At 41.0% G+C, this 25,523-nt stretch overlaps 1 protein-coding gene across 9 annotated transcripts in view; it reads right to left on the reverse strand.

The window, feature by feature from the left end:
• Znf431l4 (zinc finger protein 431 like 4) overlaps positions 1-23,851 on the reverse strand; it is a 98,280-nt gene extending 74,429 nt beyond the window's left edge. For 5 of the 9 annotated variants that reach the window (XR_015623697.1, XR_015623698.1, XM_087555300.1 and 2 more), the window contains exons 1-3: positions 23,723-23,845; positions 15,387-15,513; positions 15,131-15,191 (exon numbers count right to left, since the gene is read on the reverse strand). Coding sequence is in view for 7 of the 9 variants with exons in the window: in XM_087555300.1 (XP_087411426.1) it covers positions 15,131-15,191; positions 15,387-15,513; positions 23,723-23,725 (191 nt within the window). In the remaining 2 variants the exon portion in view is untranslated. 9 annotated transcript variants of the gene reach the window in all.
• Positions 23,852-25,523: the final 1,672 nt, after the last annotated feature.

A 25,523-nucleotide genomic window follows, 5' to 3' on the forward strand; every position in this document is an offset into this window, starting at 1 on the left:
AGAGGGGAATGAAAGGAAAATTATACAGATTTAAGGTTTAAAAATATGAAGTTTAAAAGAGTAAGTTTCAAAATTCACAAACTCAGGACTAAACACTGTGAAAAGCAAGTCTTCTGGTTTTTAGAGTCTGGTGTAGACTCTAAAATTAAAGACTAGAACTAACAGACCATAAAAGGAAAGGAATGCAGAACAGACCAGGAGTACCCGATCTGACTCACAGGCCACCTGGCAGGAAGAGATAAGCCCCCAGCCCCCGACATTCAGGACGCCCCAAACCTGCCAATACGTGTAGCTATACCTTATTACCTCATCATGTGAAATAGCCAATCATATGTGAACATGTCTATGTGCCTCGTTTGAATCCACCAATCCCCGTAACTATGCATCTGCTTGTGTACGCCCGCTTCTGCTTCCCCAAACCCTATAAAAGCCCCATGCTGGAGCTGCAGGGCGCGCAAGTCCTCCAAAGAGACTGTGTGCCCGCAGGTACCTGTGTTTTCCAATAAACCTCTTGCTGATTGCATTCGAGTGGACTCGGCTCGGTCATTGGGCGCTTGGATCTCCTCCTGAGGGAAAGGTCCTCTCCGGAGGTCTTTCAAAAGTGGTAAGGGAAAATAGCCAGTAACCTATAAAAGCAAAACTATCAGAACTACACCAGAATTACAAACCTATCAGAACTACACCAGACTCTAAAAACCAGAAGATCCTGGACAGATGTCATCCAGATCCTAATAAAACCCAAATGGCAACCCAGGATACTATACCCAGCAAAACCCTCAATCATTATTGTCTTAGGATTTCACTGCTGTGAACAAATAGATACCATAACCAATCCAAGACATATAAAGGACAAAATTTAATTGATGCTAGCTTACAGGTTCAGAGGTTCAGTCCATCATCATCAAGGTGGGAGCACATAAGCGTCCAAGCATGCATGGTGTGGGAGGAGCTGAGAGTTCTACATCTTCATTTAGAGGCTGCTAGGAAAATGCTCACGTCCAGGTGAGGGTCTTAAGCCCACGCCAAAGTGACACACAACTACAAGGACAAACATCTTAATAGTGCCACTCCCTGAGCTATGCATATACAAACCACTACAATCATAGATTGAGAAACCAAGATATTCCATGACAAAACCAAATTTAAACAGTATCCTTCTACTAATCCAGATTTACAAGCAAATCTCCAACACAAGGAAATACTATACCCAAGAAAACATAAGAAATTAATTATCTCAGAACAAACCCCCAAAAAATAGAATCACATACACATAATACCACCTCCAACAACAAAAATAACAGGAACTAATAATCATTGGTCTTTAATGTCTCACAACATCAGTGGACTTAATTACCCAATAAACAGAAACAGGCTAACAGACTTGAAAAGGAAATAGGAGCTTGCTGCCTGAAAGAAACACACCTCAGCAACAAAGGTAGACACAACCTCAGAGTAAAGGACAGAAAAAAATTTCTCCAAGCAAATGGTCCCAAGAAACAAGGTGGGGTCATCATTGTGATATCTAACTATGGAGACCTTTTGGGGCCACCCTGTAGAAAACTGGCAGAAATTAGACTTTGGGCTAGGACTCACGAAGTAGGCTCAGATAAGAATATTTACATTTGAAAAAAAAAGAATATTTACATTTGGGTTAATCCAAAACTCAAGATAAATTCAGCAGAGGAATGAGTGACATTCCTTTTATCTTGGTCATCCTGATAATCCCCTAGAAACAGTGAACATGGGACTTTGTTTATTGCCTTGTTTGCTCCTTGACCTAGAACTGACCTTAGTCTTTGCATGTACTTAGAATGGTATAAAAGCAGCTGGAAAAATATACACCTGCTTCAGCCTCAGCACTGGCTGGAGTCATGTTACAATGTTGTCTAATTGTCTTTGTCCTTTCAATCCTCATTCCCTGCCTTGAGACCCAGTTGACTGAATGAGCTGGCTTGGTCAGGTGGCACCTCAACGTTGGAGCTCAAGTAAGGGGGAAAAGGAGCACTCACAAAGGAAAATAAAGAAGATTTGGGCTAGCCACCAGTGGAAAAAAACAGTAAAATGGGACAAAGTAATGGGAGAATGCTTTCTGTGTATGTTTAGTTTTGCTAAAAATGTAGAGGAGTGAAGTATGTTCACCCATAATGCTTTGACAACATAGAAGAAAAATTAATGTAAGCTGTTCCAGAGCTCTCCTATGGACAGGTTGGGAGACATCCTGCTTCCTCTCTGTCTCCTACTGGAAGAATGCTTAGTTCTGGTCCTGGGTCTCGTGGTAGGATATCTGGGTCCCTTTGACACATCTATTTCTCTTCCCTCTCTGTTTATTGTCTGTCTTTGGCACACCAATCTGTCCCTGTCTGTCAGTTCATGTATGTGTTTTCATTTTGTTGCTTGAGTGTTGCTCTGTGTTTCTTGTTCAAAAGAAAAAAATGGTTAAAACTTTATCTGCTGGTTGTTTGCCCTTTAGTCATACCTCATTTAAGGGAGGGGGGGGGGTTTCAACTGACATAACAAAAACTGATAAACTGCCTTTGGAGCCCTGCACCTATCACAACTGGAGGAGCCCTGCACCTATCACAGCTGGAGGAGCCCTGCCAGGAGGTGACTGTCTGCACAAGCCCCTCATAAAGGGGCCGGCAGCTTCTCAGCTTCTCTGGACGGGAAACTGATGGCTGTTTTTCCTGGAAAACTTTCTGTGACAGTGTTTATTGGATTCGACAAGTGACAAGGTGCTTTTCGCTTGAAATTACAGCTAGAAAAAGTAAGAAAGTTTTGTCTAGTCTAAATATATAAGATGTGTGTAACCACTCATTTTTTGTTTCTATATGGTTTTAAATGTATAAATATGCTCTGCGTGTCTGTAGATTATTGGCTTATAAGTTACTGGGTATGACTAAAAATGTGTAACATAGGCAACAGAAACTTGGCTTAAACTGGTAACTCAATCATTCTAAACAACACATACCATGAGCCAACCCAGGGAAACCGGTGTCTAAAGATATCTCTAAATTGGAATAATATTTTATGTAATTATCCTAGAAACCAGACTTATAAAAGATGGGATTTAAAAAAAAATGTTTCTTCCATATACAAGAACTGAACTGGCACCAAACTTTGTAACGTGAAAGTAATGATCTTGGTATTGACTTTAAACAGAATGGATTGTTTGCACCGTTAAAAACTGGGTTTTGTTTACCAAAACTATGGTTATGTTCTAATACTGCAAAAGAAACTTAAAAATTATAGTTAAACTGCCAATGTTTCATTAGCTGCAGTTTACAATTCAATCACAAGCTCAAGATTTTAATTCTCCTTGGAACTCACCCATATTTGTAATTAAGAAAAAAGTCAGGCAAGTGGAGGTTATTGCAAAATTTATGAAAGGTTAATAAAACTATGGAACGTATGCGGGCATTGCAGTCTGGGTTACCTACCCCAACTGCCATTCCAAAATATACATATAAAATTATCATAGATTTAAAAGACTGTTTTTATGCTATTTCATTGCATTCTTAGGACTGTAAAAGGTTTGCATTCAGTGTGATTTGGCTATTGCAGTCAAGCATTTGAGCCTTTCTGTCGACAATTTAATATTACCCATATTATCATAATTCATTATACTCCTCAAGGACAAGGTACTATGGAACTTTAAAACAATATATTTATAAAATAAAAGGGGAATTATATCCCCGCATGCCACAAATTTATTTAAATCCCAATTTTATTTTAAAATTTTAAAAATCTGGAAGCCAAGGAACTCTCTGTTGAGTGTCTATGCACTCTACAACTAGACACACTCATACCTAGACGAAATGGACGGACCTACTCACTGGCATATGGCATGATGTCAATCAGGTGTTAATACGGGGAAGAGGGCATGTTTGTGTTTTTTTCCACAGGATGTTAAAAGAGCATGGTAGCTTCCAGAGTGACTGGTGAAACATGCTAATGCTGGGACAAAGAATGATGCCAACTGTAAGCTTGCTGACTGCTCACACAATGGTGACAGGGAAGCTGTATTGGGCACATGTTCCTGACCCAGCTTTGCTTGCCTATATCCCAGATGTGACAAGCTGCCTTGCCTCAAGTCTTTAGAACTTGTGAAACAGAAAACATGGAGACTGCCTTTGGAAAATTAATCATATAGAGACGTTATAATGACGCTTCTCTGTGATCAGTTATTCTGACTTGGTCATAGACTGGTCTAGAAATCAATCTAATATTGGTAGAAAGGAAATGAGAGTCTCCATTTGGAAGGCTGATACTTGACATTTTCAGAGACATATTTGAAAATGGACAACTACCTTGCATTAAGTTACATTTGCAGTGGATAAAACTGGAATAAGATCTGGATTTCAAACAAGTGTTACTGCATGTGTTAAGCCTCCTAATCTTTTACTAATTGGCCATGTGAAGATTACTTTTGTTTCTTCCACAGTATTTAATGTAAGCTATATTGACTGTACATTTTCTAATTGTGTTAGTATGTTGAAACATGGCATGTTTGTTATGGTGGGCCATCAACCAGCTTTTGTTTTATTGCCAGTGAGTATTGCAGGACCTTGGTATTCTTAAAAAAAAAAAAAAAAAGCTTACAAATACTGGAAGAAGTGAGTCAGGCTTTAAGCAGAAGCAAGAGGATAGAGGGCTTGATTATTGCTGGTACAGCAACTTTGATTACATTAATAGCTATCCCCATTGCTTCTGCAATTACTTTGACACAAGAAGTTAAGACAGCTACTTTTTAGCAAAAAAAATGCTACTAAGGCTCTAAGTATTCAAGAGAATTTAGATAGACATCTAGAACAACAAATTGACATTCTTATTGATACTATTCAAACTATTGGACAGGAGGTTCAGAGTTTAGGAATAAAAAGTCATCATTAGTTTCGTGCTAAATACCAAAGGATAATTCAAAGACACTTGCACGGTATTTGGTATTCTAACAGCTCTCTGGATGTTTTAACTTTACATACCAAGATTATGAATATAAAGAATGTTGCTCCTCTGAGCTTTGATGCTACGATACTGCTGATAAAATTATTCCTGGCCTGAGGTCAGTGTTTCCATCTTGGTCAAGCTTCAAGAATGGCATATATAGCTTGATCGTGCTAGTTCTTCTTATCGTTGGGAATGTTTTTACTCCTGCCCGTTGTGATAAACCTTGCCTTAACAACTTCAATATGTTGGAGGCAAAAAAATACATGGCTTGCAACAAAACAATGGATCCCCAGAAGAGTTGTTAATGTAAGAGGCTGGCAGATAACGATGGATAAGATTGTGCAGGGCCTCACCAACCTCAGACGGAAATGCATTGCTTTCCAGAGTGCACATCTGACAGCAGGTAAGGAAGGCATTCACCTCAGAACCCAAGACATGTGCAGTCTTATTCATGAATAAATATGGAGATACGGGGGATATATGGAGAGCTTTTGGGGCTGCCTTGGAGGAATTTGGCAGGACTTTGACTTTGGGCTAGGATTCAGGAAGTAGGCTCAGATAAGAATATTTACATTTGGGTTAATCCAAACTCAAGATAAATTCACCAGAGGTCATCCTGATAATCCCCTAGGAACAGTGAACATGGGACTTTGTTTATTGCCTTGTTTGCTCCTTGACCTAGAACTGGCCTTAGTCTTTGCATGTTCTTAGAATGGTATAAAAGCAGCTGGAAAAAAATACACCTGCTTCAGCCTCAGCACTGGCTGGAGTCATGTTACAATGTTGTCTAATTGTCTTTGTCCTTTCAATCCTCATTCCCTGCTTTGAGACCCAGTTGACTGAATGAGCTGGCTTAGACATCTAATAAAATATACTTTCGACCAAAAGTCATCAAAAGAGATAAGGGCAGCACACATCACACTCATCAAAAGAAAAAAATTCACCAGAATGAAGTCTGAATTCTGAAAATCTAAGTGTACCCATATTTATAAAAGAAACTTTACTAAAGTTCAATAATAGGGGTAGATTTCAACACCCCACTCTTACCAATGGACAGGAAATTAAACAGATACACACTGAAACTCACAAAAGTATGAACCAAATGGATTTAACAGATATCTACAGAACACCACCCCACCCCAACCCCCAGAAAGAAAATATACCTTCTTCTCACCACCTTCTGGAAACATTCCCAAAATTGACCATATATCCAGAAACAAAACAACCTCAACAGATACAAGAAGGTTGAAATAACCCCATGTATTCCATCAAAACACCACAGATTAAGGCTGGACTTCAAAAACAAAAAACCCACATACTCATAGAAACTGAACAACACTCTACTCAACGATAATTTGATAAGGGAAGGAATAAAGAAATTAGACCTTCTAGAATTCATTGTAAATGAAGGAACACCATACCCAAACTTATGGGATATAATAAATGTAGTGCTAACAGGAAAATACATACTATTAAGTGATATACTACTAAGTGCCTTCATAAAGAAATGGGAGAGATCCTATACTAGTAAGTAAACAGCACAGCTGAAAGCTCTAGGAAAAAAATGAGGCAAACATACCCAAGAGAAAGATGGCAGGAAATAATCAAACTAACGGCTGAAATCAACCAATTAGAAACAAAGAGAACCTTTGGATATAGGAACCTAGGAGCAGTCAGGTACAGGATACTTCCAGGCCCTACCTAAACCCAGAGCTGAAATCCAGTTGCCAGGAGTACTGAAACACCTAAGAGCAGAGGTAAGACCACCACTTCTGCTCTGAGGGCACCTGGAGCCCTCAGGAATAGTGAACCCAGGAGCAGTCAGGGTCAGGACTCTGCCTGCTTCTAGAGCTGACCCGATCCTACATCTCTCTGTACCCAGATCCCACTGGAAGAAAGCCAGTGTCCAAGAGTGCTGAAACACAGGATTAGAGAAACAGGTCAAGCCACTATCAGAGATAGCAAGACAAACTAACACCAGAGACAACCAGATGGCAAAAGGCAACAGCAAGAACCTAATCAAGAGAAACAAAGAATACTTGGCATCATCAGACCCCAGTACTCCCAACAAAGCAAATACTGGATATCCAAACACACTGCAAAAGCAACAATTGGATTTAAAAATCACATCTCATGATAACGGATAGAAGACTTTAAGAAGGAAATAACTAACTCCCTTAAAGAACTACAGGAAAATACAACCCAACAGGTGAAAAAATTGAAAAAAAAAACCATACTGGATCTAAAAATGGAAAGAGAAACAATAAAGATATCACAAAGGGAGATAAGCCTGGAGATGGAAAACCTAGAGAAGAGGTCAGGAGTCATAGATGTAAGCATCACAAACACAATGCAAAAGATAGAAGATAGAAAACATTGACACAACAGTCAAAGAAAAGGTAAAATGTAAAAAGATCCTAACCCAAAATATCCAGGAAATTCAGGACACAACGAGAAGATCAAACCTAAGGATAATAGCTATAGAAGAAACTGAAGATTCCCAACTTAAAAAGATAGGAAATATTTTCAACAAAATTATAGAAAACTTCTCTAACCTAAAGAAAGAGATACCCATAAACATACAAGAAGTCCACAAAACTCCAAATAGATTGAACCAGAAAAGAAATTCCTTCTGTCACATAATAGTTAAAACACCAAATGCACAAAACAAAGAAAGAATACTAAAATCAGTAAGGCAAAAAGGTCAAGTAACATATAAAGGCAGACCTATAAGAATTACACCAGACTTCTCAGCAGAGATGATGAAAGCCAGAGGATCCTGGGCAGCTGAGATAGACACAAAGAGAACACAAATGCCAGTCCAGGTTATTATATCCAACAAAACTCTCAATTAACATAGATGGAGAAAAGAAGATATTCCTTGACAAAACCAAATTTACACAATATCTTTCTGCAAATCCAGTCCTCCAATGGATAATAGATGGAAAACTACAACAGAAGGAGGAAAACTACACCCTAGAAAAAGCAAGAAAGTAATTTCCTTGCAACAAAATCAAAAGAAGAGAGACACACAAATATAATTCCAATAAAAGAGAGACACACAAACATAATTCCACCTCTAACAATGAAATAACAGGAATCAACAATCACTATTCCTTAATATCTCTTAACATCAATGGATTCAATTCCCCAATAAAAAGACATAGACTAACAGACTGGATACATAAAGAGGACCCAGCATTTTGCTGCATACAGGAAACACAGATCACTGACAAAGACAGACACACTACTTCAGAGTAAAAGGTTGGAAAACAACTTTCCAAGCAAATGGTCTCAAGAAACAAGCAGGAGTAGCCATTCTGACATCGAATAAAATTGATTTTCAATCAAAAGTCATAAAAAAAGATAAGGAAGGACACTTTATATTCATCAAAGGAAAAATCCACAACGATGAACTCTCAATCCAAAATATGTATGTTCCAAATGCAAGGGAACCTACATTCATAAGAGAAACCTTATTAAAGCTCAAAGCACACATTGCACCTCACCCAATAATAGTAGGAGATTTCAACACCCCACTCACAGCAATGGACAGATCATGGAAACAGAAAATAAACAGAGACACAGAGAAACTAGCAAGTTATGAACAAATGAGGTTAACAGATATCTATTGTCTGGGACCGGACTGCCTGACTGGGCAAAGCTAGAGCCCTGCCCTGAGCAGATTTCCAGGAAAGGCTTGACCTTTCAATAAGAACATGTTCCCAGAAGACTGTTGCCTCATTGTCTAAGAAGAACATCTTGAGGTTTAACAATTCACCTTATGTCCTTGGGCACTTCCCAGTACTCCCCGCCACCCCCCTAAGCTTCAGTTCCTACTTCAGAGCTTTAAATGCTGTACACTCCTCTCAATAAACAGACCTTGACAAGAACATTGCTGCTTGGTCTCGCTCCTCTTTCTCGCCCATTCTTCCACAGGTACGGTTTCCCCTCGACCCCCATGATTAACTGAGTCCCCGCTGGCGGGGGAAATCTATAGAAGATTTCATCCAAAAACAAAAGAATATACCTTCTTCTCAGCACCTCATGGTACCTTATCCAAAATTGACCATATAATCAGCCAATAAACAGGCCTGAACAGACACAAGAAGACTAAAATAATCCCATGCATCCTATCAGCTCACCATGGACTAGGGCTGGTCTTCAATAACAACAAAAACGGCAGAACAACACTCTACTCAACAATAACTTGGTCAGGGAAGAAAGAAAGAAAGAAATTAAAGACTTTTTAGAATTTAAATTTAAAGAAAATGAAAGCACAACACTCCCAAACTTACAGGACACAATGAAAGAAGTGCTAAGAGGAAAACTCAAAGGTCTGAGCACCTCCAAAAAGAAACTGGAGAAAGCATACACTAGGAACTTGACAGCACACCTAAAAGCTCTAGAACAAAAAGAAGCAAATAAACCCATGTGGAGTACACAGCAGGAAATAATCAAACTCAGGACTGAAATCAACCAAGTAGAAGCAAAAAGAGCTATAGAAAGATTCAACAAAACCAGGAGCTGGTTCTTTAAGAAAATCAAGATGATAGATAAAACTGTGGCCAAACTAACCACAGGGCACACAGAGATAGTATCTAAATTAACAAAATCAGAAATGAAAAGGGAAATATAACAACAGAATCTGAGGAAATTAAAACACTCACCAGATCTTGCCATAAAAGCCTATACTCAACAAAACTGGAAAATCTGGAGGAATGGACAATTTTCTAGACACCTGGTACCAAAGTTAAATCAGGATCAGTTAAAACCATCTAAACAGCCCCATAATTCCTAAAGAAATAGAAGCAGTAATTAAAAGTCTCCCAAACAATTGCAGACTGGTACAATCAGTCGGGAGGTTCCTCAGAAAATTGGACATTGCACTACCTGAGGACCCAGCTATCTCTCTCTTGAGCATATACCCAAAAGATGCCCCAACATATAACAAAGACACATGCTCCACTATGTTCACAGCAGCCTTACTTATAATAGCTAGAAGCTGGAAAGAACCCAGATGCCCTTCAACAGAGAAATGGATACAGAAAATGTGGTAGATCTACACAATGGAATACTACTCCGCTATCAAAAACAATGACTTTATGAAATTCATAGGCAAATGGATGGAACTGGAAAATATCATCCTGAATGAAGCAACCCAATCAAAGAAAAACACACATGGTATGCACTCATTAATAAGTGGATATTAGCCCAAATGCTCGAATTACTCTAGATGCACAGAACACATGAAACTCAAGACGGATGATCAAAATGTGAATGCTTCACTCCTTCTTTAAAAGGGGAACAAGAATACCCTTGGCAGGGAATAGGGAGGCAAAGATTAAAAACAGAGGCAGAAGGAACACCCATTCAGAGCCTGCCCCACATGTGGCCCATACATATACAGCCACCATATTAGACAAGATGGATGAAGCAAAGAGTGCAGGCCGACAGGAACCGGATGTACATCTCTCCTGAGAGACACAGCCAGAATACAGCAAATACATAGGAGAATGTCATCATTAAACCACTGAACTGAGAACGGGACCCCCATTGAAGGAATCAGAGAAAGGACTGGAAGAGCTTGAAGGGGCTCGAGACCCCATATGAACAACAATGCCAATCAACCAGAGCTTCCAGGAACTAAGCCACTACCCAAAGACTATATACATGGACTGACCCTGGGCTACAACTGCATAGGTAGCAATGAATAGCCTAGTAAGGGCACCAGTGGAAGGGGAAGCCCTTGGTCCTGCCAAGACTGAGCCCCCAGTGAACGGGATTTTTGAGGGGAGGGCGGTAATGGGAGGAGGATGGGGAAGAGAACACCCATATAAAAGGGGAGAGGGAATAACATTTGAAATGTAAATAAGAAATACCTAATTTAATAAAGATGGAGGACAAAAAGTCTCCCAAACAAAAAAAGCCCAGGACCAGATGGGTTTAGGGCTGAACTCTATCAGACCTTCATAGAAGACCTAATACCAATACTGTCCAAACTATTCCACAAAATAGAAACAGAAGGAACACTACCCAATTCCTTCTATGAAGCCACAATTACTCTTATACCTAAACCACACAAAGACCTAATACAGAAAGAGAAATTCAGACCAATTTCCCTTATGAAAATTGATGCAAAAATACTCAATAAAATTCTCGCAAACTGAATCCAAGAACACATTAAAATGATCATCCATCATGATCAAGTAGGCTTCATCCCAGGGATGTAAGGATTGTTCAATATACAGAAATCCATCAATTTAACCACTATATAAACAAATTCAAAGAAAAAAACCAAATAATCATCTCATTAGATGCTGAGAAAGTATTTCACAAAATTCCATACCCCTTCATGATAAAAGTCCTGGGAAGATCAGGAATTCAAGGCCCATACCTAAACATAATAAAAGCAATATACAGCAAGCAGTAGCCAACATCAAACTAAAAGGAGAGAAACTTGAAGCAATCCCACTAAAATCAGGGACTAGACAAGGCTGCCCACTCTCTCCCTACTTATTCAATATAGTACTCAAAGTCCTAGCCAGAGCAATCAGACAACAAAAGAATACGGGTTGGAGAGGAAGAAGTCAAAATATCACTATTTGTAGATGATATGAGAGCATACTTAAGTGAACCCAAAAGTTCCACCAGAGAATTACTAAGCCTGATAAACAACTTTAGCAAAGTGGCTGTGTACAGAATTAACTCAAACAAATCAGTAGCCTTCCTCTTCTCAAGTAACATAGATGAAGAAAGGATAAACAGTCTGAGAAAGAAATTAGGAAAACAACATCCTTCACAATAGTCACAAATAACATAAAATACCTCACTCAGTGTGACTCTAACCAAACAGGTGAAAGATCTGTATGACAAAAACTTCAAGTCTCTGAAGAATGAAATTGAAGAAGATCTCATAAGATAGGAAGATCTCCCTTGCTTGAGGATTGGCAGGATTAATATTGTAAAAATGGACATCTTGCCAAAAGCAATCTATGGATTCAATGGAGAGATCAGGAGTTCATGGCACATACCTAAACATAATAAAAGCAATACACAGCAAACTAACAGCCAGTATCAAATTAAATGTAGAGAAACCAGAAGCAATCCCACTAAAATCAGGGACAAGGCAGGCTGCCCACTCTCTCCATATCTATTCAAAATAGTACTTAAGTTCAAGCTAGAGCAATTAGACAACAAAAGGACATCAAGGATATACAAATTTGAAAGGAAGAAGATACTACTATTTGTGAATGATATAATAGTATACATGAGTGACCCAAAAAAGGAGTTGAAGATCTCTTTCAGCTGATAAACAACTTCAGCAATATGGCTGGATATAAAATTAAACAAATCAGTAGCCTTCCTTAATACTAATAAACAGGCTGAAAAGTAATTAGAGGAACAACACCCTACACAACAGCCACAAATAATAGAAAGTATCTTGGTGTAACTCTATCCAAGCAAGTGAAAGATCTGTATGACAAGAACTGCAAGTCCCAAAGAAAACATCAGAATATGGCAAGATCTCCCATGCCCATGGATCAACAGGATTAACATGGTAAAATGGTTATCTTATGGAAAGCAATCTACAGACTCAATGCAATCCCCATCAAAATTCCAGCACAATTCTTCAAAAACATGGAAAGAGCAATTCTCAACTTCATATGAAAAAACAAAAGGCCCAAGATAGGCAAAACAATTCTGTACAATAAAAGAACTTCTGGGGGAATCACCATCCCTGACCTCAAGCTGTACTACAGAGCAATAGACATAAAGACTGCATGGTATTGGTTGATCAATGTAATAGAGCTGGTGACCCAGAAATAAACCCACACACTTGTAGGCATTTGATCTTTGAAGAAGATGCCTAAACCGTACAGTGGCAAACTGAAAGCATCTTTAACAAATGGTGTTGGTGTAACTAGTGGTCTGCATGTTGAAGAGTGCAAATTGATCCATATTTCTCATTCTGTACAAACCTCAAATCCAAGTAGATCAATGACCTCAAAATAAAAGCAGATACACTAAATCTAATAGAAGAAAAAGTGGGAAATAGCCTTGAACGCATTGGCATGTGAGAAATTTTCCTGAACAGTACCCCAAATGGCTTCAGCTCTAAGATCAACAATTGATAAATGGGACTTCATAAAATCGCGAAGCTTCTGTAAGGCTAAGAGACACTGTCAACAGGACAAATTAGCAACGTACAGATAGGATAAACATCTTCACTAACCCTACATATAACAGAGGGCTAATATCAAAATATAAAAGAACTTAAGAAACTAGACTCCAACAAACCAAACAAACCGATTTAAAAATGGGATACAGAGCTAAATAGAGACTTCAACAAGAGTAATCTCTAACAGCTGAGACGCACTTAAAGAAATGTTCAACATCCTTAGTCATCAGGGAACTTCAAATCAAAATGATCCTGAGATTCCATACCAGTCAGAATGGCAAAGATCAAAAACTTAGGGGACAGCAGATGCTGGCAAGGATATAGAGAAAGAGAACACTCCTCCATTGCTGGTGGGATTGCAGACTGGTACAACCACTAAGGAAATCAGTCTGGCAGTTCCTCAGAAAATTGGACATAGTCCTACCTGAGGACACAGCCATACCACTCCTGAGCATATACCCAAATGATGCCTCACAAAACCATAAGGACAAGAAAATTTCCCATTGCTAAGTCCATAGCAGCCTTATTCACAATAGTCAGAAGCTGGAAATAACCCAGATGTCTGTCAACAGAAGAATGAATGCAGAAAATGTTTATTTACACAATAGAATACTATTCAGCCACTAAGAACCAGAGCATCATGAATTTTTCAGGCAAATGGATGGAAGTAGAACATATTATCCTGAGTGAGTGAGGTAACCCAGACAAAAGGACATGCATGGTAAGTACTCACTGATAAGTGGGTATTAGCCAAAATTGTACAGAATACCTACATTATAACTCACAGACTGTATAAACTTTAACAAGAAGGAAGTCCAAAATGAGAATGCTTCAATCCCTCTTTGTAAGGGGAACAAAACAATCATGGGAAGCAGAGGGAAGGAGAGGAGGACCACATATGGGGCGAGACAGGAGAGAAACCCAGAGGGCCAGGAGAATGATTGGAAACATGTAGCTTTGGGGTATGGGGGCAGGGGAGTGTGTGTGAAGAGAACCTAGAGAACGTCCCAGAGACCTGGAATGTGAGAGGCTCCCAGGACTCAATAGGGTTGGCCTTAACCAAAATGTCCAAGAGTCAGGAAATGGAACCTGAAGTAGACAGACAAGGCCCCCAGTGGAGGAATGGGGCCATCCACCTACCTTCAAAATTTCTGACCCAGAATTGTTCCTGTCTGAAGGAAATACAGGGACATAAATGGAGCAGAGACTTAAGGAAATGTCATCCAGTGACCAGCCCAACTTGGGATACATCCCGTATGCAGACACCAGACCCTGACACTATTACTGACACCATGTTGTGCTTGCAAACAGGAGCCTAGCATGGCTGTCCTTTAAGAGGATCTACCAGCAGCTGACTGAGAGAGAGGCAGATACTTACAGCCAACCATTTGATGGAGGTCAGAGACCCCAATGGAAGAGTCAGTGGAAGGACTGAAAAAGCTGAAGGGGATGGCAATCCCACAGGAAGAACAACAGTGTCAACTAACCCGGACCCCTCAGAGCTTCCAGAGACTAAGCCACCAACCAAAGAGGGCTGATCTGTGGCCCCTGGCACATATGTAGCAGAGGACTGCCTTGCCTGGAATCAGTGGGACATGCCTAAACCTGTAGAGCCTTGATGCCCCTGGACAAGGGAGTGCTAGGGAGGGTGAGGCAGGGGTGGGTGTGTGGGTATGTGAGTACTCTCTCAGAGACATAGGAAAGAGGAAGTGGGGTGAAGAGCTCTCGGAGTGGGGTTGGGGAAGGGAGACAACATTTGGACTATAAATAAATAAAATAATTTAATAAAAAAAATTATGGGGTTGGGGATTTAGCTCAGTGGTAGAGCACTTGCCTAGGAAGCGCAAGGCCCTGGGCTTGGTCCCCAGCTCCGAAAAAAAGAACCCCCCCCCAAAAAAAAATTATGAGCACTTCTAGAAACATTTTTTGTGAGAAAAAAAAACTCCAGGGCACATTGATATTTCCTTAGAGGCACATATATATAATCTTGCACATGAAAATTACCTTTCATGTCTTCCAGAACTTTGACAATGTTCTTCAATGTTGCAGTCTTCCCATTTACACCCTAAAATACAATATGAGAAGATGTATATTAATGAAAACTATGAAAAATTGAAATTAGTATCTTCGGCAAACCTTAGATCAATGCTTGATTAATTCCTCACACACTTCCTCTTTCAAAGTAAAAACCACAGAAGAGCACCAATCTCTAAGAAAGGCCCCTTAAGATTAAAATGTGGAGGAAAACTCTAGTTCTTACCTATACCACAGAGGTTCAAGTAGGTTTCCAGCATCACATCTTTGTAGAGATTCTTCTGGGAAGGATCTAGCAAAGCCCATTCCTCATGAGTAAAGTTCACATGCACATCATCATAGGTTACTGGATCCTAAAATATGCCACACAAATACATAATAAAAATGGTGTTTTACTGTGCTGTAAAAGTATAGTTTGAACTGAACTGAACCGGTCACACAGCTCCCTCACCCAAATCCTGGGGGCAGAGACCTGGACCCTCAGAAGTGCGGACACTCCTGAGAACTCAGAGGAGACTACTCTCTGCCCACATTCCCAACCCAAGAGGAAACTGCCTAGTGCCATCTGTGCCCTCTGGGCACAGGGTCCTAGGAGCAGTCAGGGGCAGGACCCTTTGGGCTTCTGCCTGCACTGAGAGCTGAAAGCCAGTCACCAGGAGTGCCTACACAACTGAGAGCAGAGCTCACTGTTTCCAAATGTAGCTGAAAGAAAACAGGTCTACAGGAGTGCTGACACACAGGCCTACAGGACGGTCAAGCCACTGTCAGAGACAGCAAGACAAGCTAACACCAAAGACAACCTGATGGTGAGAGGCAAGCACAGGAACCTAAGCAACAGAAACCAAGACTACTTGGCATCATCAGAACCCAGCTCTCCCCCAACAAGGCAAATACTAGATATCCAAACATACCAGAAAAGCAAGATTTAGATATAAAATCACATTTTCTGATGAGGATGGAGGACTTTAAGAAGGACATAAATAACTCCCTTAAAGAAATACAGGACAACACAAGTAAACAACCAAAGCCCTTAAAAAGGAAACACAAAAATCCCTTAAAGAATTACGGGAAAACACAACCAAACAGGTGAAGGAATTGAAAAAACCCATCCAGGATTTAAAAATGGAAATAGAAACAATAAAGAAAGCACAAAGGGAGATTATATGAAATTATCAAACTAAAGGCTGAAATCAACCAACTGGAAACAAAAAGAACTATACAAAGAATCAACAGAATCAGGAGCTGGTTCTTTGAGAAAATAAACAAGATAGATAAACCCTTAGCCAGATTAATCAGAGGCTCAGAGAGTATCCAAATTAACAAAATCAGAAATGAAAAGGAAGATTTAACAGCAGAACCTGAGGAAATTCAAAAAAATCATCAGTTCCTATTACAAAACTGGAAAATCTGGTGGAAATGGACAATTTTCTGGACAGATTTCAGGTATCAAAGTTAAATCAGGATCAGTTAAACTATCTAAACAGTCCCATAACTCCTAAAGACATAGAAGCAGTCTTTAAAAGTTTCCCAACCAAAAAAAAAAAAAAAAAAAAAAAAAAAAGCCCAGGACCAGACGGATTTAGTGCAGAATTCTATCAAACCTTCAAAGAAGACCTAATGCCAATACTCTTCAAACTAGAAACAGAGGGAATACTACCTGATTCATTCTATAAAGCCATAATTACACTTATACCTAAACCACGCAAAGACCCAAAGAAGAAGCAGAACTTCAGACCAATTTCCCTTATGAATATCAATGCAAAAATACTAAATAAGATTCTCCCAAACCAAATCCAAGAACACAATGAAATAATCACCCATCACGAGCAAGTAGGCTTCAACCCAGGGATACAGTGATGGTTCAATATATGGAAACACATAAATGAAATCTATTATATAAACAAACTCAAAGAACAAAAACCACATGAGCATCTCATTAAATGCTGAGAAAGCATTTGACAAAGTTCAGTACCCCTTCATGATAAAAGTCTTAGAAAGATCAGGAATTCAAGGCCCATACCTAAACATAGCAAAAGCAATATACAGCAAACCAGTAGTCAACATCGAACTAAATGAAGAGAAACTTGAAGCAATCCCACTAAAATCAGGGACAAGACAAGGATGCCCATGCTCGCCCTACATATTCAATAATGTCCTAGGCAGAGCAATTAGACAACAAAGAGAGGTCAAAGGGATACAAATTGGAAAATAAGAAGTCAAAATATCACTATTGCAAATTATATGATAGTATACTGAAGTGATCCCAAAAATTCCACCAGAGGATAAACAACTTCAACAATGTGGCTGGGTATAAAATTAACTCAAACAAATCAGTAGCCTTCCTCTACTCAAAGGATAAACAGGCTAAGAAAAAAATTAGGGAAATGACACCCTTCACAAGAGTCCCAAATAATATAAAATACCTTGGGGTGACTCTAACCAAGCAAGTGAAAGATCTGTATGACAAGAATTTCACGTCTCAGAAGATAGAAAGACCTCCCACGCTCATGGATTGGCAGGATTAATATAGTTAAAATGGCCATTACCAAAAGCAATCTACACATTCAATGCAATCCCCAACAAAATCCCAAATCAATTCTTCAGAGTTAGAAAGAGCAATTTGCAAATTCATTTGGAATAACAAAAAAAAATCCAAGATAGCCAAAACTATTCTCAACAATAAAAGAACTTCTGGGGGAATCACCATCCCTGACCTCCAGCAGTATTACAGAGCAATAGTGAAGCCAGAAAGAACCCCGACACCCTTCAACAGGGGAATGGATACAAAAAATATGGTATATGTACACAATGGGGTACTACTCAGCTATTAAAAACAATGACTTCATGAAATTCATGAGCAAATGGATGGAACTAAAACATATCATGCTGAGTGATGTAACCCAATTACAAAACCACACATGGTATGCATTCACTGATAAGTCCATGTTAGCCCAAAAGCTTGGAATACCCAAGATACAATCCACAGACGACAGGAAGCTCAAGAAGAAGAAAGACTAAAGTGTAGATACTTCAGACCTTCTTAGAAGGGGGAACAAAAAACTCACAGGAGGAAATATGGAGACAAAGTGTGGAGCAGAGACTGAAGGAAAGGCCATCCAGAGACTGCCCCACCTGGGGATCCATCATACACAGATCCCCAAACCCAGACAATATTGTTGATGTCAAGAAGTGCATGCTGACAGGAGCCTGATGTCTCCTGAGAGGGTCTGCCAGAGCTTGACAAATACAGAGGTGGATGCTTGCAGCCAACCACTGAATTGAGAATGGGGTCCCCAATGGAAGAGTTAGAGAAAGAACTGAAGTAGTTAAAGGGGTTTACAACCCCATAAGAACAACAATACCAACCAATCAGAGCTCCCAGAGCTCCTGCTGACTAAACCACCATCCTTAGAGGACACAGGGATCAACCTATTGCCCATCTGTATCTGTAGCAGAGGATGGCCTTGTAGGGTATCAGTGGGAGGAGAGGCCCTTGGTCCTGCCAAGGCTTGATGCCCCAGTGTCAAGGCAGGAAAGCAAGGGGAGGTGGGTGGGTGAGGGAGCACTCTCATAGAAGCAGAATTGAGGGATTGGATAGTGGGTTTCTACAGGGGAAACTAGGAAAGTGGATAACATTTAAAATGTAAATCTAAAAAATCCAATAAAAGAAAAAAAGCAAAAAAGAAAGAAAGAAAGAAAGAAAGAAAGAAAGAAAAGAAAGAAAGAAAGAAAAGAAAAGAAAAGAAAAGAAAAGAAAAGAAAAGAAAAGGAAGAAAGAAGGAAAGAAAAGCTATCCATCTGTTACACTCCAAGAGCAGGATCACCTATTTTTGGGGGTTTTGTTTGTTTGTTTGTTTGTTTGTTTGTTTGTTTGTTTGTTGCTAGACTCCTGATTACAGTCTGGGGTGGTCCCTGTGTGGAGGTGGGGAGAGTCCTGGCCTCTTATTCAGGCCACACCCAAAACCCTACCCCTGAGATATCTAATCATCATACACACGGGGAGGGGAAGTAGTTTCACCAAGAAGTCATCCCCTCATTCTGCCCACTATAAGAGTCCTAGGGAGGGGGAAATGGTCTTCTGAGTTAAGCCATTCTCTTCCCTAATTTATGTCTCTTGTTCAACCAGTGACCCATAAAACCGCCATTCTCTGAGAGAAGTAAAAGCTCTGCCTGTGGCTGCGCAGGGAGACAGCTGCCAGGCAACACAGCCTGGACAGAGCAGATTTTCCCTCTGTGCAACACTGACCAAGGTGACTCTAAGCAATTTCATTAAGTTCTTCTTAGAAAGATTAAAAGACAGCAGCTAAAAAGATTTTCTTCGTCACCAATTGGTTCCAGATATTAGAAAAAAAGATTAAAGAGTTAAAAAAATTTGCAGCTTCTAGAGGTACCTCAAAAGCTATTTAACAAAATAAAACTGATTATTGGGATAAATTTTGCATAAACTCAAAGCCACTATTACCTTCTCTGATAATGAGGCACATTTATACTTAAGAGAACAAACAAGGTGAGGATCTTACTGTCACAGCACCACACGACATGGTGAGCCCCTCCCCAAGAAGCACCAAACACTGCCTGTCAGTGCCTTGTGGCCCAGTACCAGGACTTACTTCTGACCCACACTCCAGAACAGCTCCCCTGTTGTCTAATAACAGAGATGCTGGTGCACAACTGTCAGGAAGCAAAAGCTGAAACTGAGTAAGTGGGAGCTGCAGCAGTTACTATAACTGAAACAATTTGGGTCCAAGCCAGGCTCCTCAGCCCAGACAGCAGGACTGATTGCTCTGACCCAGGCTCTCAGGTAGAAAAGGAAAGTCCACCACCAAACACATGGGCTGAGACTATGATTTTACTACCAGTCATGTCTACACTGTGATCTACACAGAAACAGGACTTCTCACCGTGACTGGGCAAAAGGAGACATTAAAAAATCTTGCCCCTCCTAGACTCCTTTTGGCTTCCCCTACAAACTGTTCTCCTCCACTGCTAAACTTCTGACCTGGCTTCCACACAAATTGACGTAAGAGCAATGGTGGGTGTTGATACTCTGATGACACTGCAGCACCTCTTCCTGCCCGAGACTCCACAGTAAGGAAGTGCACAGTCTCAAACCCACAGGCTGATGGAGGCCACCAGAGCGGAAGATCATTCTCCCAGAAACAGCTGGCAGGGCTGCTGGTAACTAACCTCACCAAGCTACCCATCTGGGTCCACGAAACTTTCTGAGTTGCCCAGACCAAAGTATGTTACACCAAGACTGGACAGCCTAGCCCAGGATGCCAGGTCCATGCTCAAATGAATCAAAATCAGGGATCCCTTATCCAGAAATGGGTCCAAATGAGAGACCAAGATCCCAAAGAACTCTGGGAAAACTGACTTCACCAGATCTGGCCTGACTGGGGGGGATGAAAGTACTTGCTAGTTTTTATACATACCTTTTCCAGGGCCGAAAAATGTTCCCCACCTGCAGTAAAACTACTCAAATAGTACCTTAAAAAACTCCCAGGAACTGATCTGGCCTCCCCGAGCAACAGGGTCCAGCAATGACCTGGCCAAAATCTCTCAATTAATAGCGAAAACTTTAGACACAGATTGAAAACTTCATTCCACATATAGACCTCAGAGTCCTGGCCAGGTAAAAAGAACAAACAAGACACTTTTAAAAACCAAAACAAACAAAAACCTGTAACAAAACTCTCATTAGAGTCTACCAAAGTACAGCTAGGCCTCCTTCCTTTGCTTTTACCTTGGCCAGCTGCACCCCACGTAGTGGGAGATGTACTCCACTGTCAGATTTTGTTCATAAAACACTACCTTCTTTCACAGGCTCAGAGACTGCAGTTGGCAGAACTCTCCAACTATTCTTTCTCAAGTCCCTACAGGCACTCCAGTCCTCCATAAAGACTATTGGACTACCTGAGAGAAACAGTCCACCCGCATGTCCACCACCAGTTTGCCCTTGTTCCAATCCAATGATATTTGGTCAAAGAAACACTGGAACTCACCTGGACAAACCCTAAAAGGTGATTCTCTCCACTCGTCTGGTAGTGAAGGTAGAAGGCATTGCACCATGGATCCACCACACCCAGATCAAAAGGTAGACAACACGATTGCTATCAAATAACTCTATAACTGACTACAGACCCACTCAAATTAAGGTTCCATTGGTTCTCCAGGTCCTTCTACTCTCTGACCCTCCATCTCCACCTGAGTCTTATGTTTGGTATGAAATGAGGGTTATGGTCCAACCCCCTGCCCTCAGGACTGAATTTGGAAACTAAGAAAAGTATAAACAGAGAAGACATTACCTAATGTACATACAGACCAGCAACCCATATTCATTTTAACCTTTGCTCACTGATGCCCACTTTAAAATGTATAGTTCTACTACAGAAAGGAAAAGTATAGGGGTTTACCTATTCAGATAGAAATACAAACTTTACAGTCTACACGTGCCCTGTAGTTGAGTTCCCTGGTTGCCAGAATGAAGAACGTTTCCATTACAAAAATAGGGTTTCTAAAACTGGGGATTTCAGAAAACTTCTGTTAAAGGGATTCTGGCCTGGGGGAAATAGGTAAAACCCAGAGAATCAACCTCTATTCCACAGAAAGGGACTCTGAGGATGGAGGTTAACATTCCCAGCCAGAATTCAGCCAAGACTGTTAGATGCTCAGACACATGCCCCCTTAGTACTACATATGGGTTTGAACAAACCAGTGGACTTTCAGCCCACTGACTGACAAAATTCACAGTGTCTAGGGACAACCCTTATTAAGGTTCTTCTTCACAGATTAATTCATCTGAATAACAATATTACTGAGCCCCCGAGAGTACTTCGTGAGCATATACTAATGGTTTGACTGTACATGCCTCTTCTGATGCTTGCCAAACTAAGTAGAAGGGTTGATCAGGATGGAATGGTATCAAAACTTTGTTCCTCAAATAAAACAAGTTAGATCCCCTTATAAAAGTGACCCTACAAAATTGAAAAGTCTTAGATTTACTTCTCCTGAGATAAAAGAAAATGTGTCTTGCTTTGGAAAGAAGGCCTGCTGTTTCTTTGCTAATTGATCAGGAGTAATTTAAAAAAACTTCCCATGGTTAGGGAGATAACTGATACTGGTCTCTGTTCTCTTGGTCCCCTAAGGAATCTGCTTTCAGCACTGACTGGGTCTTTAATTTTCACTCTGACCAGATTGACACTGGGGCCCTGCATCTTAAACTGAAATAGAATGAGTCCATGATTTGACACATTCACTAAGACCAGTGGGGATGGAACATGGGCCCAGACCTTAGCACAACTGACTCCATGATGACTGTACAGTCAGTCAGCACATAGACAGCACCACCTGCCAACAGTAAAAACAAAGGCCTTATCCATCGACGTCCGCAGTTATAGGCAATCTCTTCAGGAACTAACCTGGCTCTGTGGCTTCTATAGTTCCCCTTCTGGCTTACTGTTCTCCTTAACTGAAGTTTGCCAATCCAGAACATGGGTTTTGTGCTTAAAAGCTCCTCCTGAGAAAGGCTCGGGGATAAACTGGGGTGGGCTTGCCTCAACTGGGAGCTGAGCCAACCTTGAGAAGAAAGCAACTCTGTGGTTTGCTGACATCTTGGCATTATGTCACTAGCATGTTACAAAAATACAGAATTTAAGCTACAGAATCAGCGAAAGCTCAGTAAAAAGCCTAACAATTTATGCTCCAACCACAGAAAACTGATGAGAAAAGGAAATCATGAATGAAAACTGATCGAGGCAAGGCTAAGTATTAAAGACTGGATCATCCTCGGACTTCCCATTATGAGTACAACTGCAATCAAAACTGAACTGTAGCTTGGCAGTGTGGTTCATTCCTTTAATTCCAACCCTAGGGAAGGAAAAGCAAGTGGATTTCTGTGAGCTCCAGGCCATCCTAGTCTACACTGAGAAACTCTTGTTTCAAAAAAAGGACAGCAAATCAAACAACCCACAACAACAACAGAAAAAGGAAGAAGAAAAAAAAACCAAACAAACAAATGATCTGTCTGGGAAAGAATAAAGAGAGTGACTGAATATGAGAATAAACTTAGGGGGGAAAAAACTACACAATTACTATAGGGTCAATTTTAACGTGAGACCAGGAAACCCACTGAGTCTGGCCCAGCGTGGCATCTACATGCGACTGTGTTAATAACGCAGACTTTACACCGGCGCAGTTAACTGCAGACCGATCCTCCACCTGAATGTGCCAAATGCAGAACTTCTATAAGACAGACGCTGGAGTAATTAGGGCTCTGCTCGTCAGCAAATCTGCCTTCCCCAGCAACAATAAAAGCAGCGGAGGTGCTGGCTGCGTGGTGACGTCAACAGGGATGTTTTCACATGAAGGCGACACTTCCCATTCTCCGCGCAGGCCTCATCATGTCTAAGTCATTCAGGGGTCCTGCTCTGGCCTTGGAGGTGCAGGAACCCCACGGAACTCACGGGACTTCATGGGGTACCAAATCATGCCGGTTCGCGCACCCCGGAACAAACGCCACGCGGGCTACCAAGACTCCTCCCCGTATGGAGCCCCGCTCACCATGACGCGAATTCAGAGCTCTCCCCACTATCCTTTCAGCTTCCGCCAGCGGGTAGCAGTGTAACTCACAAGACCAAGAGCCCTGTCTTCAGCACTCTATCTTGGCCTCCAGCCTGGTGGACCGGAAGTGCCCTCCCCATTCTGAATGACAGTCCTTTCGGAGGCCCTGATTGGATAGTGAGAGCTGAGTGACAGGAGAGACAGAGTTCTAAGTTTAACAGCCCAGTGATTCGGAACTCCTGTTTCCATCTTAGGCACTGAATTGTCCCACACCTGCAGAGGCTTACATTGCAGAAGAACTTGTTCCTTGCACTGTTCCTGCACTCAGTAGACACTTCTCCGAGTAGGCATAGGATCTCTAGTATGCACGGATTATTACAAAGCGCAGTGCCTCACAACTAAGGATGCCTAGCCCACCTAGGTCAAATTTAATATTGGATATAAAATTTGATATTCATCATGCATCTGCAATTCCAGTAAGGCACACCTAGGATTGATCACTCCTCTCTCCCCTGCATATTGGTATTCAAGACATTAACATTTTCTGTTGTGACAGGGGCCTACCATGCCAGCATTTGGGAGGTGAAAGCAGGACATCAAAACTTTAAAACCCATTCTACGGAGAGTCTCAGGACAGTCAGGGAAAACCAGAGAGAGAGGGAGAGAGAGAGAGAGGGAAGGAGGGAGGGAGGGAGGGAGGGAGGGAGGGAGGGAGGGAGGGAGGGAAGGAGAGGGAGAGAGAAGCAACTTGCTCTAAGACACTAAATACCAACAATTACTGCCCCCAACCCCCAAGTGGAGATGACCAGAAGGTAAGGACCTGGGACAAGAAGACCAGGATAGAAATAGAAGGGTTGAGGTCAATATGTTTTGCAAAACCTGATGGCTCATGTTAAGCACATTTATTAACATATATGGCTCTGATATATGTGGAGACAGCAGAAAAGCTTTAGCAATGTTGCCTTCCCTTCCCAGATGACTATGCCAGGGTCCTTATCTTCACATTCCAGCACACTAAGCATATCACGCTTTCGAAGCATAAGCTCATGTTTATTTACACCAGCTTATTGTGAACATAAAGATAGCCACCAAAAATTCTGTATTGACCCTGGTTCTTTCTGAGAGTACAGTAAGGGGAATGCTCAAAGTTCTCAGCACTGGTCTTTGACACTACAGGTTAGAGCAGGGCAGGCAGTAAGGTATGCTGTTGGTGACTGGGATCAGAACTGATCAGAACTAAGGAGGGCTGACAGGGTTCTGGTCACTATCTGGACTGGTACTGGCTGTATGGCAGCAACCAGTAATTAGAGAAATTACTCAGCTGACTTTCTCTGAGAGAATAAAGCTTGACTCACTGGTACTGGTGTACCCCATGGCCAGCAAATTATTCTGTACTCTTAACTCTTAGGGGCCAGTAAGAAAGAAAAGAGAGGAAATCACACACACACACACACACACACACACACACACACACACACACACACACACACGCATTGAATGGATGAAGCAAAAGGTAGACTCCAATAACTTTCCATACATACAAATACATACATACATACAGACAGACAGACATTCACCCAATGAATGGATGAAGCAAAGCTCCAGGAAGCAGGCTCCCAGCATTTCACACATACACATTTATACACATATATATGCAAATACACAAATACCTGGTGGGTAGATGGAACAAAATTCCAACAAGCAGGCCCCAATCATTTCAAACATATATAGATACATACACATATACACACAGTTGGTGGATGGAGCAGATTCCAACAGATACCCAAACAAGTTTTATACA

Source organism: Rattus norvegicus, chromosome 7 (assembly GCF_021556685.1).
Source record: "Rattus norvegicus strain SHRSP/BbbUtx chromosome 7, alternate assembly SHRSP_T2T, whole genome shotgun sequence".
Classification (NCBI taxonomy): domain Eukaryota; kingdom Metazoa; phylum Chordata; class Mammalia; order Rodentia; family Muridae; genus Rattus; species Rattus norvegicus.